We start from the raw sequence: 25,935 nt of genomic DNA on the forward strand, positions 1-25,935 counted from the left end.
TGCCCGGCCGCACTCTCACCCGCCCTCTAACAGCCCCAGGCGGTGCTGTGGATGCTCCTCAGACACGAGGACACACACACCGCAGCATCCATCACCCATTATCCACTTAGTGAGTCAGAGCAAAAAGCAACCTGTGGCTGAAAATGCTTGCGGACATTGCAGGGAGCGCTGTGAGGCGACTAATCTTACTTTTTAAATCACAAAGGTTCTCTTGAGGATTTCTAATGACACTAGAGCGAGAGGAGAAGAGCCTCTCAGCCACACTCAGGCAGGGCCAGCCAGAGGGGGTGCCTGTGAGCAGAACCAGCAGGGCTATCCCTGGTGTCACTGGTCTTCTTTAAGTTATTTTTCTTCCACTCCTGTAGTAATCACGGTCCTGGTAAGAATCTGACGGCCCACCAATACTGCAAGATTTGAGACAGGCTTACCAAAGGTATGGGGAGAGTGTTGGGAAATAATGAGAGAGGACGCATACCCCACATTAATTATGGGGAGCCATTACCATCCTTGGGCTGAGGGGACTCAACGGGAGAGAACTAAGAGGAGCAAGCTGCTCACAGAGAACAGTGACAATCTTTAATCTGGGGACACAGCCACCCAAAATGACCCTGCCTGGACAGAGGCAAGAAATGAATGCCTTTCATGCGTCAATGGGTCAGTCCCACTGTGACGTCTGATTAATCCAACGTGACCTGATCACTCATAAAGGAGCACAACAGTTTCCTAGGTATTCATTTCCAAAGCCCTCAGGTTTTCAACCAGAGGCTCCAAGATGCACAAATAAATGCCTGCTCCACAGTTATAACCACAGCAGACACTGAGTCAGCGCCTAACCAAAGGCCACTCAGGAAAAGAACCTTCACTAGTCTCAGGTTTACAACCTAACAGCAGGACTAAGCACAAATGAGCCAATTCTTGAAAGTATAATGATCAGAGATCTGTTTTGTCATTTTCTTTGTTTCAACATGCTTCAGAAACATCATTTAAGTAATAGATAATCTAGGTTTGCCCCAAATATCTTCTCCCAGTAGGGAGAGAACAAGGACCCCACTTTTAAAAGACCTCAAAGCTAATGAATGTTAACCACCTTTGGAGAAGGAGGGCCAAGCACAGCAGGCAGGGCGGAGGTCACAGGACATCTTCCACCCAGACCCCCGTACGGAGACGGTGAAGCCAGAAAAGGTCTCTGCGGACGTGATCACTAAGGAACTAAGGAACAGGAGAAGGGAGACCTTGCCGCCCTGCCTCTGAGCAGCACTGTTATTTCCGCATCAGCACTTCTGGGTCTCTCTCTCACTGAATTTATGGTTCACATGTTCGGAAGCACATGGCCAGGCTTCCAAAACTGCTGACCATGTCCACTTCCACCAGCGAGGTTAAGTCCCTGTACATGACGACCCTCAAAAGGCATCCTCACAGCTGGGCACGTGAATCAACCCTGGAGAAAGGGAAGTCCTAGAACCACTTGGTTCACATTCCTCTGCATCCTGATTTATCCTGTCTCCACCTAATTCCTCAAAAAATTGCCCATACTTTCTGGCCATAGTCAGTCCTAAATAATATACTGACTATGTATCATTGTTTAGCTTCTTCTAAACATCTTGTCCTGTGTGGAGGAGCCAGGAAGATGTTTGTTCTTGGCACTTTTCCTGTCCTTGTTCTCAGCATTCTCCTTCCTTCTCCAGATGTTCAGGACAGTGCAGGCATTTGAACAAGGAGCTCCAGACAAGCCCACACGGGCAATGCACAGGGTACATCTGTAACGTGTGATTCTCCACTGTGAACGGTGTGCCTGTATATATGAGAGAGACTGAGATCCTCCCCCTGTGGGGTGGGAGAGGGTGGTGAAACAGCCTTCTCAATCAGTCAGGGTTTTCAAGAGAAACAGAACCAACAGATTTGGAGAGAGATGATGGATGGGTGGGTAGGTAGGTATTATAGATAAATAACATACACATGTCATATACCCTGTGATATATAAGCAATAGCTTCCATTTCTTACACTTGTTTACTTATCTAAAGAACTGGGCTCACATGATTGTGGGACTGGCAAGTCTGAGAGCCACAGGCCAGGCCAGCAGGCTGGACGTGCAGGCAGAAATGGATGCTGCAGTCTCAGGGCAGAACTTCTTCTCTGAGAAATCTCCCAATTTTGTCCTTAAGCCCTTCGACTGATTGGGTGGTAATGGAGGGTAATGTGCTTTACATTTTTTTTTTTTGGAGTTGTTTTTTTTTTTAAATTGAGGTCAGATAGTTTTACAGAATTATTTATCTAAGTCTCAGGCATGCAACATTATGATTTGACACCTGTACACACTGTACTGTGCTCACCACACCAACTGCCTCCACCGGTTACCACACAGCTGACTCCTTTACCATTTCACCCTCCCTCCAGCACCCTTACTGATAACCATCCATCTTTTATCTGCCTGTTTGTTTTTTATTATTTTTTGTTGTTTGTTGTTTTTGTTTTATATTCCACATATAAGTGAAATCACATGACTTTTTAAAAATAATCAGCTACTATAGCCTAGCCAGGCTAACATATATTATAAAACTGTCACACCTTTCAGTTTGCTCTGAGTCCTAGTTCCCAGATAAATCTCCTAGCCTTCTTCTGGAAACGTGACTGCTACAAGTTGCCTTCCCATTTCCTGGTAAGGCCATTTCCCTTCTTGTAAGTGGGGGACATAGGGAAGGAGAAATTAAAAGCTTTAACTTTTATCTTCTGAAAAGCTCTAGTCTTCAAGAAACATTAATAAATTACCACTATGGCTGAAACTGATTTGGCTCAGTGAATAAAGCGTCAGCCTGCAGTCTGAAGGGTCCCTGGTTTGATTCCGGTCAAGGGCATATACCTTGGTTATGGACACATCCCCAGTAAGGTTTGTGCAGGAAGCAGCTGATCAATGTTTCTCCCTCATCGATGTTTCTAACTCTCTATCCCTCTCCCTTCCTCTCTGTAAAAAACACACACAAAAAATATATATATATTTTAAAATGACCAACCTGGATGGGAATCTGGTCTCTGCTCAAACATGTCATCCACAGTATCTGTCCCTTCAAGAGCTGTAATTAACCTAATGGTGCTTCGGTGTCAGGGCCCCCAGCAGGGGGTGATTTAGGTCTTCTTTCATTTTATGTGAAAAGTGTATTCAAGTGTCTGCATTGGCCAATGTGCTCACACCAGCCCTGCAGGGAACCTGCGGTCCCTCTCTGGTGACATGAATTTTGCATGCACTCCACTCAGGCTTTTGCTCTGCCTGATCCAGCTGCCACTAAACTGAGCATGCAATTAACAACAAAGAACACATCAGGAAAAGAAGAAAGAATATTGCTTTCCCTAAGTTATCAATTCTTCCACAGTCCACATACAAATAAACCTTTAAATTATTCATACTGGATCAATCAGAACTCTTGGTGCAAAAGATGTGCTAATTCTCTAAACGGATTGGCCTGTCCCTTCAGGGCTCCCTTTTCCCTCATTCCCACCCCAAATCAAGGTCCATTAAATAGGCTTCCCAGATAATTGGGTGATTTCAGCTCATCTTTTTTTTTTTTTAATTCTTTATTGTTTAAAGGACTATATATGTCTCCTTTTTCCCTCTCACCTCATACTCCTAAAACTTATAAATATCCTTTTCGAATAGTGCTATAAAAGTAAGTGGGAAGAGTAATTGAAGAGTGAAAAATAAAAGGCTGGGAGCCAGAAGAATGAAAGATCAATGGGAGTGCTCTCATTTGAGTGCCCTATCCCTCCAGCAGGAATGCTCAGCTTTCCCGCAGAGCCCAGCTTTTTGACACTCTGCTGTGTGAAATTCACATGTTGCCTCCTCCACTAAATTCAAAGCTCTTGGAGGACACAGAGAAGAGCTTCTACTGCTTACCTAGCACAATGCTGGGCGTCCCGGGACTGAAGGGTACAGGCCTGACCATATAGGAGCCAGGCTTCCTCACTGGAAGCAGGAAACCAACATAGGAAATTTTCCCCTTTAAATTCCAGGGCCTAATCTGGAATCCTGGAGAGTGCTGACTTGATAGGCTGCCCTCGGGCCCCTGTGGACCATCCCATGTTCCTACTGCTTCAAAGGCTATCCTCCTGCTTTATTCAGAGCATCAATGCAGTATAGCCTAGCAACAAGCATGGACTTTCTTCCTGTCCTTGAAAGACTGCGTAGGAGTAACTGTGGCGCCTCATGCTGCCCTAAGGTTGGGCCATCCCTGCAACAAGAATATAATGAACACTCGTTACACTGAATTTGAGATGTGCCCGGCAGTCCTGTCTGAGTTCAAAGTGCTTAATCTCATTAGCTATCAGATGCCATGTCTAATCCGATGTTCAGACTGGTGTCTGCTGTGTAATTGGGTTCAATGCATATATTTAACAATAAAGCAGGTATTGGCCCCACAGAGAAGTTAGATGTCCTTGAAGAATCCATTAAGCACCTCGGAGATAGAGGGCATGGAACAAAACCTCATACATTTCTAATTATAGGCTGGAAAACAAACACAGATCTAAACACAGCCAAACTTCAGGACACAATGGTGTCACAGTTCAGCCAGTGCCCTTATGTTCTATGAATCCTACGCAGTCCGCATTAGATTCATCTGTTCATTCATTTGGTAAACACCTAGTCACTGACCACCCAGTGTGTGCTACTGGTGCTGGGCTCTTGTTGGGACAATTGAGGTCAACCATAAACCTAGTCCCTGCCCTCACGGAGCTCAGTACCCAGGTGACCCTGACAAAAGACTAGAGGCCAACTGATTTCATTTGAAAATATAATTGGTATGCCTGGAATCCCAAATTATCAGCAGTACTTACTTAATCATTCCTTCTGGAAACTTAACTCTAAGTCCACATCATTTGGTCCTGTCCGTCATATTACAGTCCTATCCTGTACAGTACTGTGCCTTTCCCAAGCCTCAGCACATCCAATTGTTGCAGATGGTTTAAGACGGAGGGAAAGGGGAACTTGAGATCACTGAGTGCCGATTACTTGCCCTGTGCTAAGTAAAACCGGAAGCAACTCATCTAATCCTCCCAACAATTCTCAGAACTGGGTGTTATTACAGTTCTTCCTACAGGCGAGGCTGACAAAGGAGGGAGAGAGAGAGAGAGAGAGAGAGAGAGCGCTGACTTGGTAGGCTGCCCTTGGGCCCCTGATAGCAGAACTTAGCTTTAAACCTGGAGTCACTGATCTCAGATGCCGAGACCGGTTTGGCTCAATGGATAGAGCATCGGCTTGGGGACTGAAGGGACCTGGGTTCGATTCCGGTCAAGGGCATGTACCTTGGTTGCGGGCATATCCCCAGTAGGGGGTGTGCAAGAGGCAGCTGATTGATGACTCTCTCTCATCGATGTTTCTAGCTCTCTCTCTCTCTCCCTTCCTCTCTGTACAAAATCAATAAAATATATTTAAAAAAAAAAAAAAAAGTGCCGGTGATGATGACTATGATAACGACTATCTCACTAAGACCAGAAGAAAGGAACTAACCATTTGGACTTGTTCCTTTAACTCTTCCTACAGACAGCTGCAAGTGCCCACTGACAGCAGCAACCTGGAGGGAGACAGCCCAAGGCCCTAGCACGGCTCCGGCTTCAAAGGCTCAGGGCAGTGATTTTTGCTTTGCAGTTAAGACTTTTTGTGGAGATGTTTCCTTTCCAAACGCAGTTGGTGTTGGTTTGCTCACACGTGTCTTCAGAGGAAACTGTTAAAGCTTCAGTTTAAGAAGCTGGGGGAGCAGGGCAGACAGGGTGATCGGCATAAATTCTAGGTTGCCCATAGCAAACACTCATTTATAGAAGAAAGTGCTATCCTTCTGCCACCCAGTGAGATAAGCATTTGGCTAATCAAGGAAGTGATCTGAGAGGAAGTAAAGGACTCCAAACCCAGTTAAAAAAAGATATATTAGTTCTACAACATTTCAGTGTAATTATTATTTATTTAGACATCCCACAGGTGCTATGACTGTGTAATTCTATGTTCTGTTGAGGGCTCAGGAAATGACTGGGGTTTAATGCAGTTTAAACAAGCCACAATTTCTCATACAGAATGCCCACCCCTATCTGTCCTTTCTCTAGGGACCTTACACTATTTCTTGAGTATAACTAAACAAAGTGCTTCCAGGAGGAAGGTAGAGGGGGTGCTCTGTACATCCATCTAAAAATGGAGCAGCTAAAGCCCACAGGGAGCTGGTCACTAGTCTCAAGATCACACAAGTGTTTTGAATTAAAGGGAATGCCAACAGGGGAATTCACATCTCCCAACCGGAGGTCCCGGCTCAACCCACTGAGCCCTAAAGATGCTCAGATCACCCAAATCCACAGCATCCAAGCATTCTGGGAACTAGCACCTGAGGGCACTGGCTGGCAGCCTGGGACTCACACCTAGAACAGAGGGACCATGACTGCAGGTTAGGCCTAGGGGCGGGCAAGAAAGGAAAGGATGGTATGAACCAATCCACACACTTGAATGCTGTTTCAGGATTACTGAGGTATCTCTGCTGCCTGCCTATTACCATTGCCCAGAAATCTAGGAAATCTCAATGAGCATTTTGAATTTGAGAAGGTGGCTGCTGCTTTCCCTTTCCTCAACATATATTCTGCGCCTCCTACCCCAGGGTTAGTACGAGGCTTCCTTCCTCCCATTTTAACACTTATGCAACTACACTACATTCATTTAAGTTTCTGGTGTGCAATCAGCACCTCTGCAATGAATTTCAAATATTGGAGTTAAAGGTATACAATCATGAGTTGTATACCTTTGAAAACCTGTGAACCTAAGAGGCAGATTTTTTTCTTTTTACTATTGATTTTAGAGAGAGAGGAAGGAGCGGGGGAGAGACAGAGAGAGAGAGAGAGGGAGAGATGGATTTTTGTTGTTCCACTTATTTATGCATTCTTATATGTGCTCTTATTGAAGATCAAACCACAACAACCTTGGCATATCAGGATGATGCTCTAACAAACTAAACTACCTGGCCGGAGCCTGGGATTCAGGCTTAATTCCAAGAAGAACAAAAGCAGCACTCCACTGAATTACCAAACATCACATCTATCATAAGTCTGTGTGTTGTTTTTAGCATCATACATTTGATTGGCATATTCCTGCCCATTATTTTAAAACATGATTATCCCTTTGGCTTCCAGTTTACAGATCACCTGTTAGATGCAATTTAGTAACAAGCCTGTTGCCCCCTTCTCTCTATTTCCTCTCCGACACTAGCCCCTTGCCACTCCTATGACCCAGGTCCCAGCATGACCACACCCACCTTTGTCCAAACATCAATGTAGATTTGGTCTCGGCTTCATTGAAGACAGAAGGAGAACAGCAAATCACAATAGTAGTTCTACAGTTCCCACCCAGGGAGTCCTGAAGAATCCGCGTCATCTTGCTGTCCCGGTAGGGCACGTGTGTTTTCTATTTAGGAAAAGAAAAAAAGATTGGTTGTGACAGCCCATTCAAAGAAAAAACAAAGAGGCAAGCAAGTTAGTTTTGAGGACACTGGGCTTGGAAACACGTGTGAAATAAGAACTTGTTGCCTGGTCTTTGGATCTTGCCAAAGTTTAGCATGCCCATTCTGGGACCCTGGTCACAGGAAATCAGCATTTCCATTCACACATTTTAATGGACCAGATCCCGCAGCAAGCAAGGTGTGTCCACAACCAAGATTCCCTCTGTCCCTTCCAAACCAACACAAGCAAATTTCTAGAGTGTGTGGCAAAGAGCACACAGACCCAAAAAGGCGACTTCTCATAATATCATTTAATAGATGGGGCCATGATCACTTACTGTCCCTTCTGCCAAGGCAGAGATCACGTTTCCAAGAGCAGACAAAGACTTATTGATATTTTTAGCTTCGTCGAGAACAGCTCCCTCGGCACCAGTTTTGCTGACCTATGAGAGAGAGAGCAGTAAGCTGCACAGGACAGGAAAGCACAGTAGAAAATTCCAATTCACGGGAGGGCAAAGGGGCAGGCAGGGACGGTGAATCCTCTCGGCTCCTGAAATACAAGGCGAAGGAAAAGTAAGTAAGGATCACATTGATAAAACCTTCCCTGGTGCCAGAGGCTGGGGATTTGCTCTCTCGCTTGTCATTTTCCTCTCGATTAGCTTTAGGGGAATGGCTGGAAAGCCTCCAGTGGTGGAGCTGCGGATGCTTCCCCGGGGACAGCATCCAGGAAAAGCAGGCTCTGAAGTGCTGTCACCGGGAGAAGGCCGGGTGCTGGGACACTGAGCTGCAGCCTGCACTCCGGGGGGGGGGGGGGTGGGGGGCTGGAGGAGCAAACGCTGTCTGGGCCACAGTGAACGGACATGTCAGTAATGTGTTACCATGAGCTCCAACTTCAGGCAAAGGACAAGGGCTGGGGATGGTTGTCCAGACTCTCTCTGTTCCTTTCTCACTGAACCATAGCAAGGAAGAAAGGTACAATTATAAAAAATAAAAATAAATAAATAAATAAATAAATAAATAAATAAATAAATAAAAACTGCCCTGGCCAGTGTAGCTCAGTTACTTGGAAAGTCCTCCCATACACCAGAAGGTGGCAGGTTCGATTCCCGGTCAGGACACATACCCAGGTTGTGGGTTCCGTCCCTGGTCAGGATGTGTGCAAGAGGCAACCGACTGATATGTTTCTCTCACATTGATGTTTCTCTCTCTCCCTTTCACTCTCTCTCCCCCTTCCTCTCTCTCTCAAAAAAAAAAAAATCAATAAAATTTTAAAATAAGGAAAAACACTATTTTTTTCTAGTCATTAACACAACTTTAATTAAAATTAATAGTTTACATGAAGAGCATCAAAAGAGTTTAAAATCAACTCTGAAAAATCACCTTTACATACAGGAATTAAAACAGGCCAGCGGAAGTCCAAAACAGGATCTCTGCAGCTTGTGTTATTGCACTTGGATGGAACGCGCTGACCGGGGCAGCGCGATGCTTGGGCCACGGGAGACCAGGAAGAGGGAGGGACGAGCACAGAGGACAAACCTGCAGGCAGCATGCATCCCACCTTCCAACTCTCTGGTGGACTTGAAAATAGCATCTTAGAAACACTCAACTAGAGCTCTTTACAAAAATGGCTACTGTGTCATCAACATGTTTAGTTTAGGTTTGAAAAGTCAAGAAAATGTATATTATTGTACATCGAGGAGTTGTCTTGTCCCCTCTGCAGCCAGAGGGAGCACACACAGTGCCTCCTCTGCTGTGTTATTGCTGCTGATTTAGTATTTATAGTAGTTGCTGTCGGGAGAGAGCAGTTCACAGATGCTAGAAAAAAGGGGAACTCAACATGATTCATAGCTCTGCTGACTGGATGGACGATGCCGGGTCAGCAGCTGCTGTCTACAGAGAGAAAAGTGGGGAAATAATTTTTAACTGCACAAAGACGGGTTTCAATTATGTATAAAGGAGAAACTCCTACCAACAGAAATGAATGCATGTCCAGGGGTAGATTTTTTTCAAATAGGATAGATTCGCATCTCTCTGGGAATTGTGTGTGTGGGCACACAGATAGAGAACTAATACAGCTGGTGGGCCACAAAAAATACAGTCCATTCACATGGCATTGCTTAAGATGCTTTCATATTGGAGCATCTTAACTCCATGAAATATGCAGGACAGGTACAACTCCCTCCTCTTCCAGACAAGGGAGATTTATGTTCCAGGGCTGTGCAATCGCCAGCCTAAGGGAAGAAGAGCACTTAGAGCATCAGGGAGTAGAGCTCGGAGTTCTGCTCTACTATTAATAGATCACACTGGCACATCCGTGTGGACGCATCTAGGGCAAAGGAAACGGGTGTGAGCAGGAGAAATGGCGTGGGACTCCACCTCTCCAATGTCTCGTAAATATCATCAGAGGACAGCACATGGGCCCTAAGTACTCAGCCCTCTGCTCCAAAGGGGAAGAGGACCAGCTTGGGAAGAGCGAAGGGGGACTGGACTCCTTGTGGGGACCCGTACAGTTAATGTGGCAACAAAGTGGATCCTGGCTGCCAATGGTTAGTTTGGAACTAAGCAATGCTGCTCTGCATTCCCATTCTGGTGGGTTTGTTTAAAGTTACAAACACATGCCAATAAGATTTTAGATTTCCAACCAAGAAAATCCAGGTGATTTTCTGCTCATGGCTTTACATGGGCATACCTGAGAACAATGCACGTAACCATCACTTACAGAGATATTAGTAGCCATAATGTGGCGTCCGGCCCTCAGTAGTGGGGTACAGTTAAGTGGGGATGGATGACACAGTCCAGGAGACTGACTGAGCTCCGGGTCAGCCCTGATTGAGGACAGTGAGCACAATGGCAGTGATGAGGAACAGGCCAGGTGGTGTCCCCCAAGTAGGGCAGAGTCCCCAAGCCAGGGTGTGGCAGCAAGAGTGTCTGGAGCTTCCATGGAAATGAGGCTGGTGGGGGCAGGTAGAAGGTTCTGGAAGCTTATTCGGTCTGGAGTATGGCCTCAGTCAGGGCCTGGGAGAGCGTGGGACAGGATACAGATGCCTAACCAGAGCCCTGACAAAACCAGAGAAGGGCTGGGGCTCATAGTCCATAGCCTGAAGAAGAAGAAGTGAGGCTGCCCGTGTGAGGCACCATCTCCACCGACTGCAGAGAGAAGCAGGGGAGCGGGGAGAGCCCCAGGCTCCCGATCTTCCATCAGCAGCACACCTGCCGAGGCAGGACCGCCACGTTCCAACGCAATGCCCTCCCCTGGCCTATTTGCGTCTGGAACAACATGGAGTGCTTCCCTTTTCTCAGAAGGGCTTGGCAAAGACATATTTGAGAATGCTCACCGCCAAGCTAAGTTCACCCCTACACTTGCCTCGTGTCATCTTCAGAGGCCATTAGGCATAAATCAGAGTTGGCATTCAAAGCACCCCGCGACGTGAACGGGGACTTCAGGGCCGGGAAAGAGGAGCAGGGAAGCAAAGGTTAAATTTAATAACATCTTGGCACAACATCAGAAACTTTAAAAGCTCTTTAAAACCAGGAAATAGAAAGGCATAAAAATTATACCATTGCACAGTGAAGCAAATAACGGGGAGATTATAGCTGATACAAATAAAGAACCAATTACCTTTTCGCTCCCGGCCAAATCAACCAGATAAAGCTTCCCACTGAGTTTTTTCTCGGTTTCTACATTCTCTTGTTTAATATTAATCAGGAAGATACTGTGACTTCTAGAGCTGTGTTCATTCATGTCTAAAAAGGAAAATAGTTACTGCTCTACAAAGAACACACTTAGGTAGCCAGCCTCTCATCTGAAAAGCACAACAAATCATCTAATAGCTCCATTTCTTAAAGTCAAGACAATTTTAAAAATGATCTGAGACCATTTCTTCTTAAAAGCAATGCTCATTCCAGAAATGAAAGATGTTAAATACCTTTAAGTGGCAAAGAAATTAATCTAAAACTTAGCCGATGTTTTAAGGTAACAGATTGTCTGCTCTTGCCGAGAGACCCACTTCCAGCACTAGCTGACCCACTCCTGGAGGAGCTCACCGCCTCCTTCCCTGCCTCACTGAACTCCGCAGCCTTCATCATCATGATCAGTCCCTTATGTACGCCATCTTCCTCATGCGTGTAGTGTTGCCTTATCAGCAGTGTCATAAACTTTCTTTAGGAAGTACCTTGGATTAAAACATACACCTCTTCTATAACCCATGCTAGGTGCAAAGATTAAATATGCTGCATTAGGACTGAGTACTGGAACTAAAAATCTTTTTGTTCCCTGGTCTCTGTTCACCAGGCAGGCAGAGACCCCAGTGACTGTCTTATTCAACTCCTACTCACAATCATTTCTTAAAACCACCTCACCACATTATATGGAAAAAATCCCTGAAGATTCCACACACAAAGAAACGTTAGAATAAATTCAACAAACTAGCAGGATACAAAAGCAACACATGAAAGTAAGTTGCATTTCTACATACTAACAATGAACATCCCAAAAAACGGCTTTAAGAAAATAATTCTATTTAAAATAGCAGTAAAAAAAAAAAAAAAAGAAGATACTTAGAAATAAATAACCAAGGAAGCAAAAGACTTGTACACTGAAAAATACAAAATGTTGCTAAAGAAATTAAAAAAGGCAAAAAATGAAAAGACATTTGTGTTTATGGATTAGAAGATTTAATAATTTTAAAAACCACTTTACTGGAATGATAAGTGGTCAGTACTATCAAAAGTGATCTTCAGATTCAATGTAATCTCTATCAAAATCTCAATTATGCTTTTCTTTTTTATACAAATTTATTTTTTGTTGATTTCAGAGAGGAAAGGAGATGGGGAGAAAAATAGAATCATTGATCAGCTGCCTCCTGCATGACCCCACTGGGGATTGAGACCTGACCAGAAATCACACCATGGCCTCTTGGTCTCCAGGTCAATGCTCAACCTTTGAGCCACACCAGGTGGGATCAATGATTCTTTTTATAGAAACAGAAAGGTCTATCCTAATTCATATGGAATCTCAAGGTACCCCTAAGAGCCAAAATAATCTTGAAAAGGAACAGAGTTGGAAATCTCTCGCTTACTGATTTCAAAGCTTACTACAAAACTACAGTAATCAAAACAGTATGGTGTTGGCATAAAGACAGACATATAAACCAATGCAACAGAGAGCCCAGAAATAAACCCTCACATAATACAGTCAAATAATTTTCAACAAGAGTGTCAAGATCATTCAGTAGGGAGAGTACAATCTCTTTACCAAATGGTGCTGGGAAAACTGGCTATCCACATTAAAAAAAAAAAAAAAAAAAAAAAGTCAGACTCTTACCTTGGGTCATACAAAAAATTAAGTCAGAAAGGTTCAAGGACCCAAATGTAAAAGCTAAAACTATAAACCCTTAGAAGAAAACATAGGGGGAATGTTTCATGATACTGGATAGGCAATAGTTTCTTGGAATGACAACAAAACACTAGCATTAAGAGAAAAAAATAAATTGTACTTTATCAAAATTTAAACTTTTATGCATCTCCCTAGCTGGTTTGGCTCAGTGGATGGAACATGGGCTTGCGGATTGAAGGGTCCTGGGATTGATTCTGGGGAAGTGCACGTGCCTGGGTTTCGGGCTCGATCCCCCATAGTATAATACAAGAGGCAGACAATCAGTGATTCTCTCTTATCACTGATGTTTCTATCTCTCCCTCTCCTTTCCTCTCTGAAATCAATAAAAAAACATTTTTAATAACTTATATGCATCAAAGGACATTATCAACAGAGTCAAAAGGCAACCCACAGAATGAGAAAAAAATACTTGCAAATCATATATCTGATAAGGGATTAATATTCACAATGTATATATAAAAAAAAAACTCCTACAAATTAACAACAACAAAAAATAAACAACCCAATTAAAAATGAGCAAAGGACTTGAATAGACATTTTCTCCAAACATGTACAAATGGCCAATAACCAAATGAAAAAATGCTCAACATCACTAATCAAAACCACAATGAGATGCCATTTCACATCCTTTAGGACGAACACTAAAGCAAACCAAAATCAAACAAACAGAAAATAGTTAAGTGTTACCTAGGATGTGGAGAAACTGAAACTCTTGTGTACTATTGATATGAATGCAAATGATGCAGCTGCTATAGGGAACAGTATGGCAGTTTTTGAAACTTTAAAAATAGAATTACCATATGATTCAGCAATTCCATCTCTGGGTATATACCCAAAAGGATGGAAAGCAGAAACTTGGATAGGTATTTATACATCCATGTTCAAAATAGCACTATTCACAGTAGCCAAAAGATAGAAGCAACACAAGTATTCATCTATGGATGAATGAATGGATAAACAAAGTGTGGAACATACATTCAGTGCAATGTTGTTCAGCCTTAAAAAGAATAAATTCCAAAATGATACTATTGAATACATGAATGAATCTTGAAGACATTACGCTAACTGAAATAAGCAAGTCATAAAAGAACTTGTATCATTCCACTTATATGAGGTACCTCATTGTCAAAATCTTTGAGACAGAAAATAGAATGGTGGATACCAGGGGTTGGGAGGAGAGAGTCTAGGGACTAGGGAGTTCAATGGGTGCATGAAGTTTTAAAATTCTGTAAATACTGGTGATGGCTGCACAACATTGTGAATGTACTTACTGCATTGTACATTTAAAATGCTTAAAATTGTAAATTTTATGGTTTTTTTTATACCACAATAATTTTAAAAACCATTTTACTGAAATGATATGGAAAATAGTAATGTTCTGAGCAAAGGGGCCAAGATGGCTTGTCCTGAATAATTCATGACTAACAACAGCTTAAGAAACCAAGTGAATAATTTATTTATAAATGAGCGATGCTACTATTATTATAATATGAGGCTTACATTCTTTCATGTATGTGCATCAGTGTTGGTGTGTGTGTGTGTGTGCGCGTGTGTGTGAGAGAGAGAGAGAGAGAGTGTTAAGCAGAAGAGAAAGAAGTATACAAGTCTAGGCTCCCCTATGAAATTTACCACATATATGAATAACATGTGATATGATATATTTGTTGAGATAAAGAATTACAGTGCTGTATCACAAAATAATAGAACCTTGGGTGGGAGAGACTTAAAGAGGCTAGATCAGTCAACCAACCAATATCTGTCTCTTCTACCTTTTACAGGGACTCGCATCTTCTCTGGATGTCAGGCTTTACCTGGAGCAGAATGAGAGTCCCTGTAGTATCTAGGCCAAAATCTGCCGCCCTGTAGCTTCGACAGTCCTGGGGTCTACCCATTCAGATCAAACAAAGCAAGTTGATTGTTTCCTAATGTCAGTCCTTCACATATGTTTAGAAATACTGCATTGTCCACAGTCATCCCTAGATTTATTTATTTCTTCTGAGTTACAAAGCCTTAGCTCTTTCAGCTCCTCTTCATAGGCAGTCACTCTCATTCATCCATCTCCCTCTGAGTAAGACGGACAGCCCCCGTTTTTCATGGGACCTCTGCCGTTCAAACACTGCAGACCTGCTTCCCTGATGTGTGCACACGCGGAAGGAAAGGAAAGGTAACCAAGCTGCCTGAATGTGTTATTAACAAGGAATCAAAAGTTTTCCATAATGCTCTCCACTTTCTGAGTTCCTCCTTCCTTTTCCTTTACACCGAGGGCAGGACTCTAAGATGGTTTATTTCCATGTGTCTGACTGTAGAATTTGTTGGTTTGGATTTATAAAAATACCTGAACAATAACAAAGCTAAAGTAAGTAAACTTAGAAGTTTACTTTCCCCCCACTTTGATTGGTAAGTTGGTTGGTTGGTCGGTCGGTTGGTTGGTTGGTTGGTTGTCCCAGGAATCAGGCTTTGGCTGTTCCAGTGAGTCCCACCCATTATTTCCAAGAGTACCCTGGACAGCAGGAGGCGCTGTTTCTCACAGCCTGCCCTGATACACTGTTTTCATCTGGGTCACTGCACTCATCCACCTTCCCATGCGTTATTTCATGTGGATCTCCTGATGGGTAGGCAGACATTTGCATCCAAAGTCAGCGGGGAGAAAACACCACACCACGCTTACTTGTTACAGCCACGTGCCGGTTTGCTTTGCCTTCATCTATCACATCCATGACTTCCTCGGGGCTGGATACAAACCGCTCAGTGCACCCCTGCAAGACAATCGGTTCAGGTTCCCTGTGAAAATGCTGAAAAGTCACAACGCTTAAAACAGCTAAATATATTCCCATTTCTCCTCTAGATGTGCAGAGAAAGAGAAGGGCTGCAAGGCTGATCCAACAACTTTCCTCCCCTTGCCTAAGGCTTGAATTCTACATTAAAAAGGAAGGCTGAGCAACCCCTAGGAAACCCAGAAATAAACCAGAAAAGTAGCTGAATTTCCCTAGATTTTTTAGTACATATTCAAACTCAACAGCAGCGAAGACGGAAATAAAGAAGAAAATCAATGACAGAAAAAGAAACAGATGAAGTTTTGCTTTGTCTTCTATCTTTATTTATTACCATCTAGCCACCAACTTTAATTAGACACTTTGAAGTGCTACACAATGCTATAATAGGCTTCCCTTAATAGCAAAGTATGAACGACTAGACTCAATACCAAAGCCCCGATAAATGTGAATAATAGATGTCTGCTCACTCTGCAATTTTCAGCATGGGCTTAGACATCTGTGATACATTCACATTGGTGATATGATTGAAGACATTAAATGTCTATTTTCTAACCAGGTGAATTTTAAATGTAAGAAACATGATTAAATATCTGTATGTGCTTTATATATGTAATATTCTGGACATCTTATGTGCTAATTATTTTGACAGTGACTGGAGATAAATTAATTGTACATCAATCAAGTTTTCCTCATACCTTCACATATGGGACTCTGTTTTTATCTTCATGAACAGCCAAGTTTGTCTTGGATACTATAGAGATAATAATGATGACATGCAAAGAAGAAAAGAAAAGTTAAAGACCCTGTATTGGTGGAAAAGTAGAAATTGTTATAAAAGATAGGCAAACCTATCTCTTTGCAATACATATGAAAGTTTAAGCCTTGGATGAGAATAAGCAGACAGTCTGAAGGCAAGAGAACACCTCTAATACACTTTCATTAATTCCTTAAGCAGAAATGCTATGCATCAATTCAATCTCCCTGCACTTTAGTTACAGAACAAATAAAGGACAAGCATTTGGGTTACTTACCATCGAGTAAGTCCCTGATTTTGTCCAAGTAGATCTCAAAATAGGAAACCTGTTAAAAGCAAATTAAGTTTGAGACAGAAATGCTTCACTATATTACCAAAATGTCATTATTAGAACTTACAAGAGCTTTTTTCATGCATCAGCTAACAAGAGTAGGAAGGGGTCCAGAGTGAAGATTGAGAGTCAGAGCATGCAGAGCCCTGCCCTCTCCTGTATCCCCCGCTTGCCGCTTTGCCGGCTCAGTATGGGCCACTCGCCATCCTCGCCCATCACAGCTCCCTATGCTTGGAGCCAGGTGCTATTTACATCGTGTGCTAGACAATCACTTATAGGAGGACACTAGCTTTTACTTTAAATGAGCATCAAGGAGACTTCTGGGGATGACAACAGCTGGAATAGAAAACGTTCTTTGCAAGTAATTGTCAAAAACCAGTAGGCCTTAGCTTATGCCTAATGACAGCCTCATCTGACTAGAGTGGGAGCATGACCCAAACATTCAAGGAGGTGGGGAAGGTGGTAAAGGTAGTTTCCTTAGAACTAGAAGAGCTCAGAAAAGTAACTGGGAGAGAAATCATGATGGTGGCAGGTCTAGGGAGTCCAGGAAAGATTTGAACAAAATGTGATTTAATGAAAGTCAGCTAGCCTGTAAAAGGGAAAGAAAGCCTTCCAATTAATCACGCTCAACTCTCAGCTCCAGCATCTCGCATAGCATTTGTTTAAACTGCAAAGGCCTAAACCCGACTGCAGTCCTCCTGGAGCCAAATTTCAAAGAATAGGACCCAGGAATCAGCTTCTCAACTCCACTCGATGGCTAAAGTCTGAGAATAACTTTAGCCAGATGTGATCATGAAAATTTAATTCACGTGCAACCAAGATCCTAGGCCTCAACTTTCCCATCTATTAAATGAAGCCATTAGACTTGATGATGTCAAAAAGTCCCTATAGGATTTTCCATTCTACCTAAACGTGCCTTCTGCCTCCCAAACCAAATGTTCTCTTTTATGTTCAAGGGTATTTTTGGAAATCTAAACAAAGGAATGGACAAAAAAATTATTTTAAACCAGGCATGCAAGCATGACCAATGTACACAGACAATAGGAGGGTGGGGGCATGTGTTGGGGGGAGAGGTCAATAAGGGAAAAAGGATAGATATGTAAAACTTTCAACAATAAAGAATTTTAAAGGAGTTATTTTAAAAAATAAAGTTGAAAAAATAGTTGTGAAGTTGGGATGAAACCTCACCTCCACATCCCAGCTCTGGACCAGTCTTGCCTCTAGTCAGGCAACAAGCAAAGAATTCATTACTGGCAATGGTTCATTATCTTTTGTCTGTATCTCATGACTTCTTAGTATCTCTGAGATCTGGAGTCCTGACTTCGAACCCTGGAATCTATATCTGAGCATCCTCTCCAGGTTGTCTGTCTCCCTGATATTCTCTGCTTGCTCAAATGTCTGTCAAACTCCTACTTCACTGACTGGGTCTGCTAAGGACACACTTACCTGACCTTTGAAAGACCCACTGCTCCCATTCCTGGCATCCTATAGGCCTGTGGCTTCTACTCTTAAATATCTCTCCCTCACTTAGCCCTGGCTGCAGCTAACTCAACCTTGGCTTCAACCCATACTATGTATTCCAGAATTGTCTGATTTTCAATAAGACATTTTTGGTATCTTTGAGATCTTAAACATGTGTCCTTATTTCCATAGATTATAGATAACATTAAGTACATCTGAAATGCAGTCATTGAGCCGAAACCAGTTTGGCTCAGTGGATAGAGCGTCGGTTGGGGACTGAAGAGTCCCGGGTTTGATTCCGGTCGAGGGCATGTACCTTGGTTGCGGGCATATCCCCAGTAGGGGGTGTGCAAGAGGCAGCAGATCGGTGATTCTCTCTCATTGATGTTTTGTAGTCTCTATCTCTCTCCCTTCCTCTTTGTACAAAAATCAATAAAATATATTTTTAAAAAATAAAATAAATAAATAAATAAAATGTAGTCATTGAACTAGATATTAGCAAATCTGGCCATCAGAACCCTGTCTATTTAATACAAGTAGAAAGAGAATCTGAGTTATTCATTTCTTTTTACCACAGCAGATACTGACCACTTTTGGCAGGGACTTTTAATTTTGCCATTTTTGTCACTTCCAATACTTTGTGAGACCAAGTAAAAGAAAAATAAATAGGCATTGTTTGGCATTAAGAAAACACATATTCAGCCCTAACCAGTTTGGCTCAGTGGATAGAGCATCCACCTACGGACTGAAGTGTCTCAGGGCATGTACCTTGGCTGAGGGCATATACCTACTAGGGAGTGTGCAGGAGGCAGCTCAATTGATGTTTCTCTCTCATCGATGTTTCTAACTGTCTATCCATCTCCCTTCCTCTCTGTAAAAATAAAATAAAGTAAAATAAAATAAAATAAAATAAAATAAAATAAAATAAAATATATTTTTAAAAAGAAAAAGAAAAATGCATATTCAGAAATGTTTAAAATCACTGTGGGACCTACTTTAAGGGACAGATTTTTAATATTGCTTTAATCAAGGCCCTTTTTCTTGATTAGGCCTGTCACTACTCAGTCCAAAATATAGAGTAGTCCATAGCTAACTTTTATGTATGAAATAAGTAAGCATAACTACAAACAGAGGACAGGAACCTGGGCAGTAAAATTCAGCCCTAGAAACGTGGGTGTTGATCCTCCTCTCCTCCCCCTTCATGCTGGGGCTGCTCTTACCTTAGTAACATTCTAATGGGAGACCCTATTTTGAGGGCAGTAATTGGTTTAACATCTTATTCCAGGATTATCCCTTAAGAAGCCCACAGTAGTTGGAGGTATTTAAATGCAAACAGCCTTAAAGATACACTAAGCTCCTAAATCTTGATCTCATCAAAGCAAAAAGCATCTGTGTCCTTAGATATAAAGAACCCTGCAAAAAGCTGCTTCAGCCAACAAAGGGAAAAAGATTTGCCAGATGCAATTTATAATTGGGCAGTCATTGCCTTGTTTTTATATAATTTATGAAAGGTGCTTGGCAGAAATAAAAAGGATAGAATTTTAATATAATGGAAAAGTTACTGCATGTGCTGGTCCGATCACGAGCTTAATCTCAACTCTGCCAATGACTTGATCTGTAACTTTGGACATCTGGATCTATTTCTTTGAACTTCCGTTTCCTCGACTCTAAAATGCTGGGACTAGTGGAATAAGGTCTCAGCTTTCAAGGATGATCAGCCTCTTGACTGATCTGCTCAGCTCCACATCTTCTTAGAACTGCCCGACCCTGTCCACCCTGCCCCAGTCACCATGGTGGGGGCCAGTCAGCCATGAGCATCTTGGACACAGCTAATTGGAACTGGGGAGCACCTACTGCAGGCTGGGCCAGTGGGCCAGCTTCCTGGGGAATTAGGAATTAGCAATATGTGGAGCAGGGGCTGCCATGGTGCACCACACACACATACACACATACACATACACACCCACACACCCACACACCCACACACACCAAAGAAAGCAAGAAGGCAGAAATGTATAGACTGTAATGAGTGTGGTGTTTTTTTGTTGTTGTTTTTTTTTTTGGGGGGGGGGGGGTCATAAAATACACCAGAATTAGGTAGTGATCATGGTTGTACAATTTTGGAAAGAGACTAAAAACTATCAAATTGTATACTTTAAAAGAGTGAATTTTATGGTATGTGAATTATAACTCAATTTTTTTAAGTTAAAAAGCTAGGACCTGGATTTATTGCTTTTCCACAACTCGTCCCCTCCAGGACTGCTATCAGATTCTCTATCTTAGAACCACTTCCTCTGTTTGCTTAAACAAATGGCTTTCAGTCACTTGCAAACAAAGAAGTGCCAATGAATATACCCCAAATACCAACATGAATTTAAGCAAAAACGTAAGTACTGGTTTAAACACACAAACAAACAAAACAAGGGAGAGAAAGAGAATTCCCTTCCCCAACATTTCTCAGCATGTGCTCTTCAACACACTGGTGCCAGGGAGGAAAAGCATGCCCAGCCAAGCTGGCAAATATAAGTCCCCATGTCCCCTTTGCAGATTCGCATTACACAATAGCATCTCTAAGCAGGTGATAAATGTAACACTGTGGGATGAGGCATGTTCCCAGCCTATATGGCCACATAAGTATTTTCCCTGGTAAACATAGCATTCATACTTCTATGAATAATAAGAGGGCTGTGTTCCACGGAACACACTTTGTGGACCTATTCCAATCATATCTGTAGAAACCCACAGGGCAAAGGGCAGGAGTCGGGCAGCTCTCAAGGTGATTCCATCCAAAAGAGGGCTTTTATCTTAATTCATTATCTCAGTAAACCATCCAGACGGCTAGGCATTACCTTAATTAGTAAATAAAAAATATGGCTCTGCTTTAGCACAGGAATGTCATTTAAATGAGAGAAGACCATCTTTTTCATGTGTACACAATAAGAAGAAAGCCAAGAAACATAATTTTGGACTCTGTTTCTTTTCTCAAGTCTCAATCAACGGCACTTACCTTGATGTGAAACTCCAGGTTTTCATCCATGGAATATATATGGTCAAAGATGTCGTGTGCGATCCGTGGGATGATCCCCATGAGTTGAGGGTCATGCAGCTTCCCCTAGTGGGAGAAAAACACAAGCACAGGTGTTAGAGCACTGGAAAACATGTGAGAAAAAACCACACCTGGTTTCTTAAACAGAACTCTGCAGAACAGAGCACCCACGCATGGATGACTACTCCCTCGGAGCCACCCACATGCCAGCTCACCAAAAGTTAGCCCAATAACTCCACAGGTCTGGTTTCTTTCCCAGCAGAGGACAGCGTGTTCTGCGAGGTTGTGAGGTTGTGAAGGCCCACAGTGCTCCTTCCTGCTGCCACTCAAGTCAGGGTGCATGTGAGTCAGTGGGTAGGAAGAAGGAGGGGAAGGAAGGAGAATGGCTGAAAATGTATGGGTGACTATAATATACCGAAAATGTGGGTTTTGTTTTTGAAATTTTACAACCTGACCAGAACCTACAAACCCAAGTTAACCTGCTGTAATGTAGTTGCCTTGAGAGCTGACAGATTCATTAATAGCATTATTTTTTTAAATATTCCTTAAGACCCTTGTTAGAAAATACCTTCATCACTTTGCAAACCAATCAAGAAAATCTATTTTATTAATTTATTTTTTTTAAATCTGTAATTCCCAGCCTGAATTGTTCCAAATAATGTTTGGCAGTTTCTAATCTATAAATCCAAATGTAAGATATTCTCTTATTCTTTACCTCTTTTTTCTAATTCTATTCATTTTATCTAAGGGGTATAGGAATAGATTGATTCTTCTGCTATGTGAACTATCACTAAATTAATTTTTAAGATCCAGACTTTCAAAAAGATACTAGCAGGTTATGAAAGCAATTCCTAAAGAAGAGTTCTCAAGTATTTAAAGTAGGGGTGTCGAACTCAATCAGAGAAGGGGCCAAAATCTAAAATCCAGCCTAAATCGCGGGCCGAATGGTTTACTGAACAGTCATAAACTGTCATTGTGATGGAAACGCAGCGGAGTGCAGTGATGACAGCGCGGTGCGGGCCACATTGCAAGGCCTGGCGGGACGGATTTGGCCCGCAGGCCTTGTGTTTGACACATGTGATTTAAAGCAATAGCCTTAGCATGGACCTGGATAGACAACTCCCAGAGAGACTGATTGATTGATCTTTATCCTCACCCAAGTATAAGTTCATTGATTTGAGAGAGAGGAAAAAAAAAAACATCAATGTGAGAAAGAAATATCGATCCTGCTTATGCCCCAATGAGGACTGAATCTGCAAACCAGGTATGTGCCCTGACAGGGAATCAAACCCACAACCTTTTGGTGAGCCACCGGCCAGAGCCCAGAGAGTTGTATTTATGCCCACACTCAAATGAACACTTAGTTCCGTTACATGTTAAAAAAGCCTTCAGTGAACAAATGGCCTGCATCTAAGTGGTCACTGGCAACTATATTCCCAGAGAATTTTTTCAGACCCTTTGAAAGTTTTAAAACTCTGGGAACAAATGGACCTGGAAGACAAGCACAAAACCCAGCGTGCTTTGCAGTGTTGCAGGGAAGCCTCACAACCTTTACAATCTTGACTCATATCCTTGTTCCAAATCTACCCAATAACTGGAAAATTGCTTTGTTTTTCTCAATCAAACCCTCTATTTCCTTCAGGGGTTCACCTGATAGTGCCTTGCTAAAGGTTGACTTCCAAGCCAACAGTTGAGTTACCAAAAGCAAGAAGTCATGTGATTCAGCACTGGTTCTAGTCTCTGGCAAAGCTCTCTTACCTGGGAAATTGGGCACTCTTTGGAATGTCCTCCTCTGCTAAGATCCTAAATAATTTGATCTGTTTAGATTGCTTTTTAGTTTGTACACTCCCTAAAGGCAGAGGTGACCCATGCATACGTGCTTAACCCACTGCTTATACTTGGTACAGCATCAACTGCAGAGAATTATTGTGGAATTGAAATGCAACAGTGATATATAAAATCAGTGACAATAAACGTTAGCATCCTATTATTCAGTTCATAACAGGCTCTCATTAAGCAGTTGTTGGAGTTTATTTGACCTGAGGTCTGAAACATATTTCTATCCACACCATTAATATGTATCCTATGAAGCAACATCAAATGACAGAGACTGAACGGCTCAAATGTTGGTCACTTTAATTTGCATAAACATGTAACAAATCAAATACTGGGCCTCATTTGCCCTGAACTGTGGAAGCATTGGCAGAAATGACACCTGCGGTGAAAACACAGATCTCTCCAGTCACATGCTGTGACACCATGGGGCCAATCTTGACTCAGAGCCTAAAAGTTCCCCCACCCCCACTCTCTCCAGAGCTCTTTAATAATTCATCACAATCCTTTAGCTTCTCCTCAGTATCCACAACCAAAGAAGAATGATTGATAATCCAAATATCATGTGTAATGGACTCGAATCTGTTTCCCTAGACACTTTCCCTTACAACGGATTCATCTTCCAATTGATTCCTCGTTAATACAGTACTGACATCCTTTGCTTGCCTTTGTCAGGGAAAGAACCGAGGCAGAACCATTGGTCCATCTAGGACGCTCCCCGTTTAGTTTCCCTGAAGCCTCCACCCCAACAACACATGAGAGGGAAGCACATGTTCATTTGGAGACAGAAGTGATCCCCAATCTACTGCAAGCTTAAGGACTGAGATGCTTGATCTAGCACATAAGCCCAAGAATGGTGGGGGCCTTTATGCTCAGTGGACTGAGCCTGCTCAAACAATCTGTGTGTGTGGGGAAGGGGAAGGGGGAGGAAGGTTTTGATTTGTGAAGTGTTGTGTGTGTGGTATGTGTCTGTAGTACATATGTGTGGTATGTGGTGTGTGTGTACTGTATATGTGTGGTATGCGGTGTGTGTAGGCAAAGTCTGGGTGTGAGTGGTGTGTACATGTGTTAATATGTGTGGTGTGGGGGGGGGGGGAATGAGACAGAGGTGTTCCATTAAGAAGACCTTCACTGCTTCTGGCTAATTACCTTGCAAATGAAATACACATGTACACACATACAACAAATATTAACCTCGGGCAATCAAAGGTGGTAAAGAAGCAGACCGCTACCAGAGAAGGGAAAGTTCCTTCAGGTGGGGAGGGGTGGGATGGCTTCCTTGAGGAACTGATTCCTGAGGGACGAGTAAGATTAGGGACGGGCAGAGAGGATGCAGGCAGAGAGGATAAGATGGAAATAACATAGCAAAGGTACATGAACCAGAGAGAACAATGCTCATTTAGAGAACAAGTTTAATTGGCAGGAGGATCAGGGATGGACTTCAATAGCAAAGAAACATATTACTTCATCATCATGCCCCTCCAAGAGAGCAAAAGAACGTTTTTTTAAAAATATTTGATCCTGTATAATCTTCAAAAACGTCCCCCACTTCTCAGAATGGCCTTCTAGGAGCAAGTATGAAAAAGGAAACCAGACCCAGGCCGAGGGCCACAAAACAACACTCTCTTTGTTCCAGGCCCGGCTGCCTCCTCAACCTCCCAAGGAGGACGTTTCCTGAAACACTTAAGATGGGAAAGCAGGCAACCACCAGCGCAATGCACTCAGACAGGCTCATTAAAACCACTTGGCGGGCTCTCTCGGCAGCAGGGAAGCCCATACCCTTTCGTTGGCCTCAGGTGTCCCTTTGGGCAGATGGAAAAACACCAGTGTCTCCTCCATCCATGTCAGTGTGCTAAAGGCCACGAGGTAAGGCTGAACCACAGGCGGAACCACAGCAGCCTCTCCCCCCACCCTGGCAGCACCCAGCAGCACCACCTCCAGTGCAGGGCCCCAGCCCAGGCCAGGCCGCTGGGCCTGTCGCTCGGCACCAGCACTCTCAAGGGTTTCATATTTTTACTGAAAATCCGCCTTAAATGCTCCATCTTCAAAAGCTAATCTTTCCCAATTTTATGTAGGCTTATCTGTTTGTTCCCCTCAACAGAAGGTAATGGAATCACCACTGGATGTCAGAACAAAAATGGGGGGATTAACATGAAAACAGCTTTACAATGTGACAGCTCTGTCCGTTCAGTGCGTCCACGTCCCCGCCCAAAGCCTCTGAAGGATCACAGTGGGTAACTCCGAATGGCAACATCGCTCCTTTCAGGCGGTGCAAAGCCCGCAGGGTTTCTTTCCATTTAATTGCGTCCCAGGGTCCTGGATTTCTCGGTCTCCTGCAGTCTCCACGACGTTGGCTTGGGATTCCTTTTTTTCCTCTAAAATATCCCCTACCTTTTCTCCAATTTATAATCACCCCCAGAAAGAACCAGATTAAATGGGGTGGGGGCACTAGGAAAGGCCTCACGTCCCCCACTCCTTCCTCCTGTCGGCATGAGGATGTGACTTACAAAAGTCACTCTCAGATGCTCTCAGCCGGTTAAAACCCACACGGAGAGGAGGGCCACGGGATTCAGGCGGCTGTGAGCGTGATCGGCACAGAATCCAGTTCCCTTTTGGTCCCGAGTCCCTCTTGGAGGTGCTCTCATTAACGAAATGCCTCCAATTTTAGTTTTAACTTGCCGACACACCTCTTTGCCAGCATTGTGCACCCACTTACTCTTCCCACTCCCAGATTTTACTCTGGAATCTTTCCTTCAATGGTTTACAATGTAAATACCTGATATTTAGCGAACGCCTTGCATTTTCCAAAAATGCTTAATCCCTAAAGCTAAAAAGGTCGCTCTTGTAAACATTCTCTAAGATTTTATAGAATTTTAAATAATG

General features: G+C 43.0%; 1 protein-coding gene across 3 annotated transcripts in view; it reads right to left on the reverse strand.

The window, feature by feature from the left end:
• The window catches only part of KIF5C (kinesin family member 5C), a 150,465-nt gene that overhangs the window by 64,606 nt on the left and 59,924 nt on the right, over positions 1-25,935 (reverse strand). For all 3 annotated transcript variants that reach the window (XM_036421238.2, XM_036421239.2, XM_036421237.2), the window contains exons 4-10: positions 21,181-21,285; positions 16,659-16,707; positions 16,323-16,378; positions 15,522-15,609; positions 11,078-11,202; positions 7,797-7,901; positions 7,276-7,424 (exon numbers count right to left, since the gene is read on the reverse strand). In XM_036421238.2, the coding sequence (XP_036277131.1) occupies positions 7,276-7,424; positions 7,797-7,901; positions 11,078-11,202; positions 15,522-15,609; positions 16,323-16,378; positions 16,659-16,707; positions 21,181-21,285 (677 nt within the window). The remainder of the gene's footprint in view (positions 1-7,275; positions 7,425-7,796; positions 7,902-11,077; positions 11,203-15,521; positions 15,610-16,322; positions 16,379-16,658; positions 16,708-21,180; positions 21,286-25,935) is intronic.

Source organism: Pipistrellus kuhlii, unplaced genomic scaffold (genome assembly GCF_014108245.1).
Source record: "Pipistrellus kuhlii isolate mPipKuh1 unplaced genomic scaffold, mPipKuh1.p scaffold_m20_p_7, whole genome shotgun sequence".
Lineage (NCBI taxonomy): Eukaryota > Metazoa > Chordata > Mammalia > Chiroptera > Vespertilionidae > Pipistrellus > Pipistrellus kuhlii.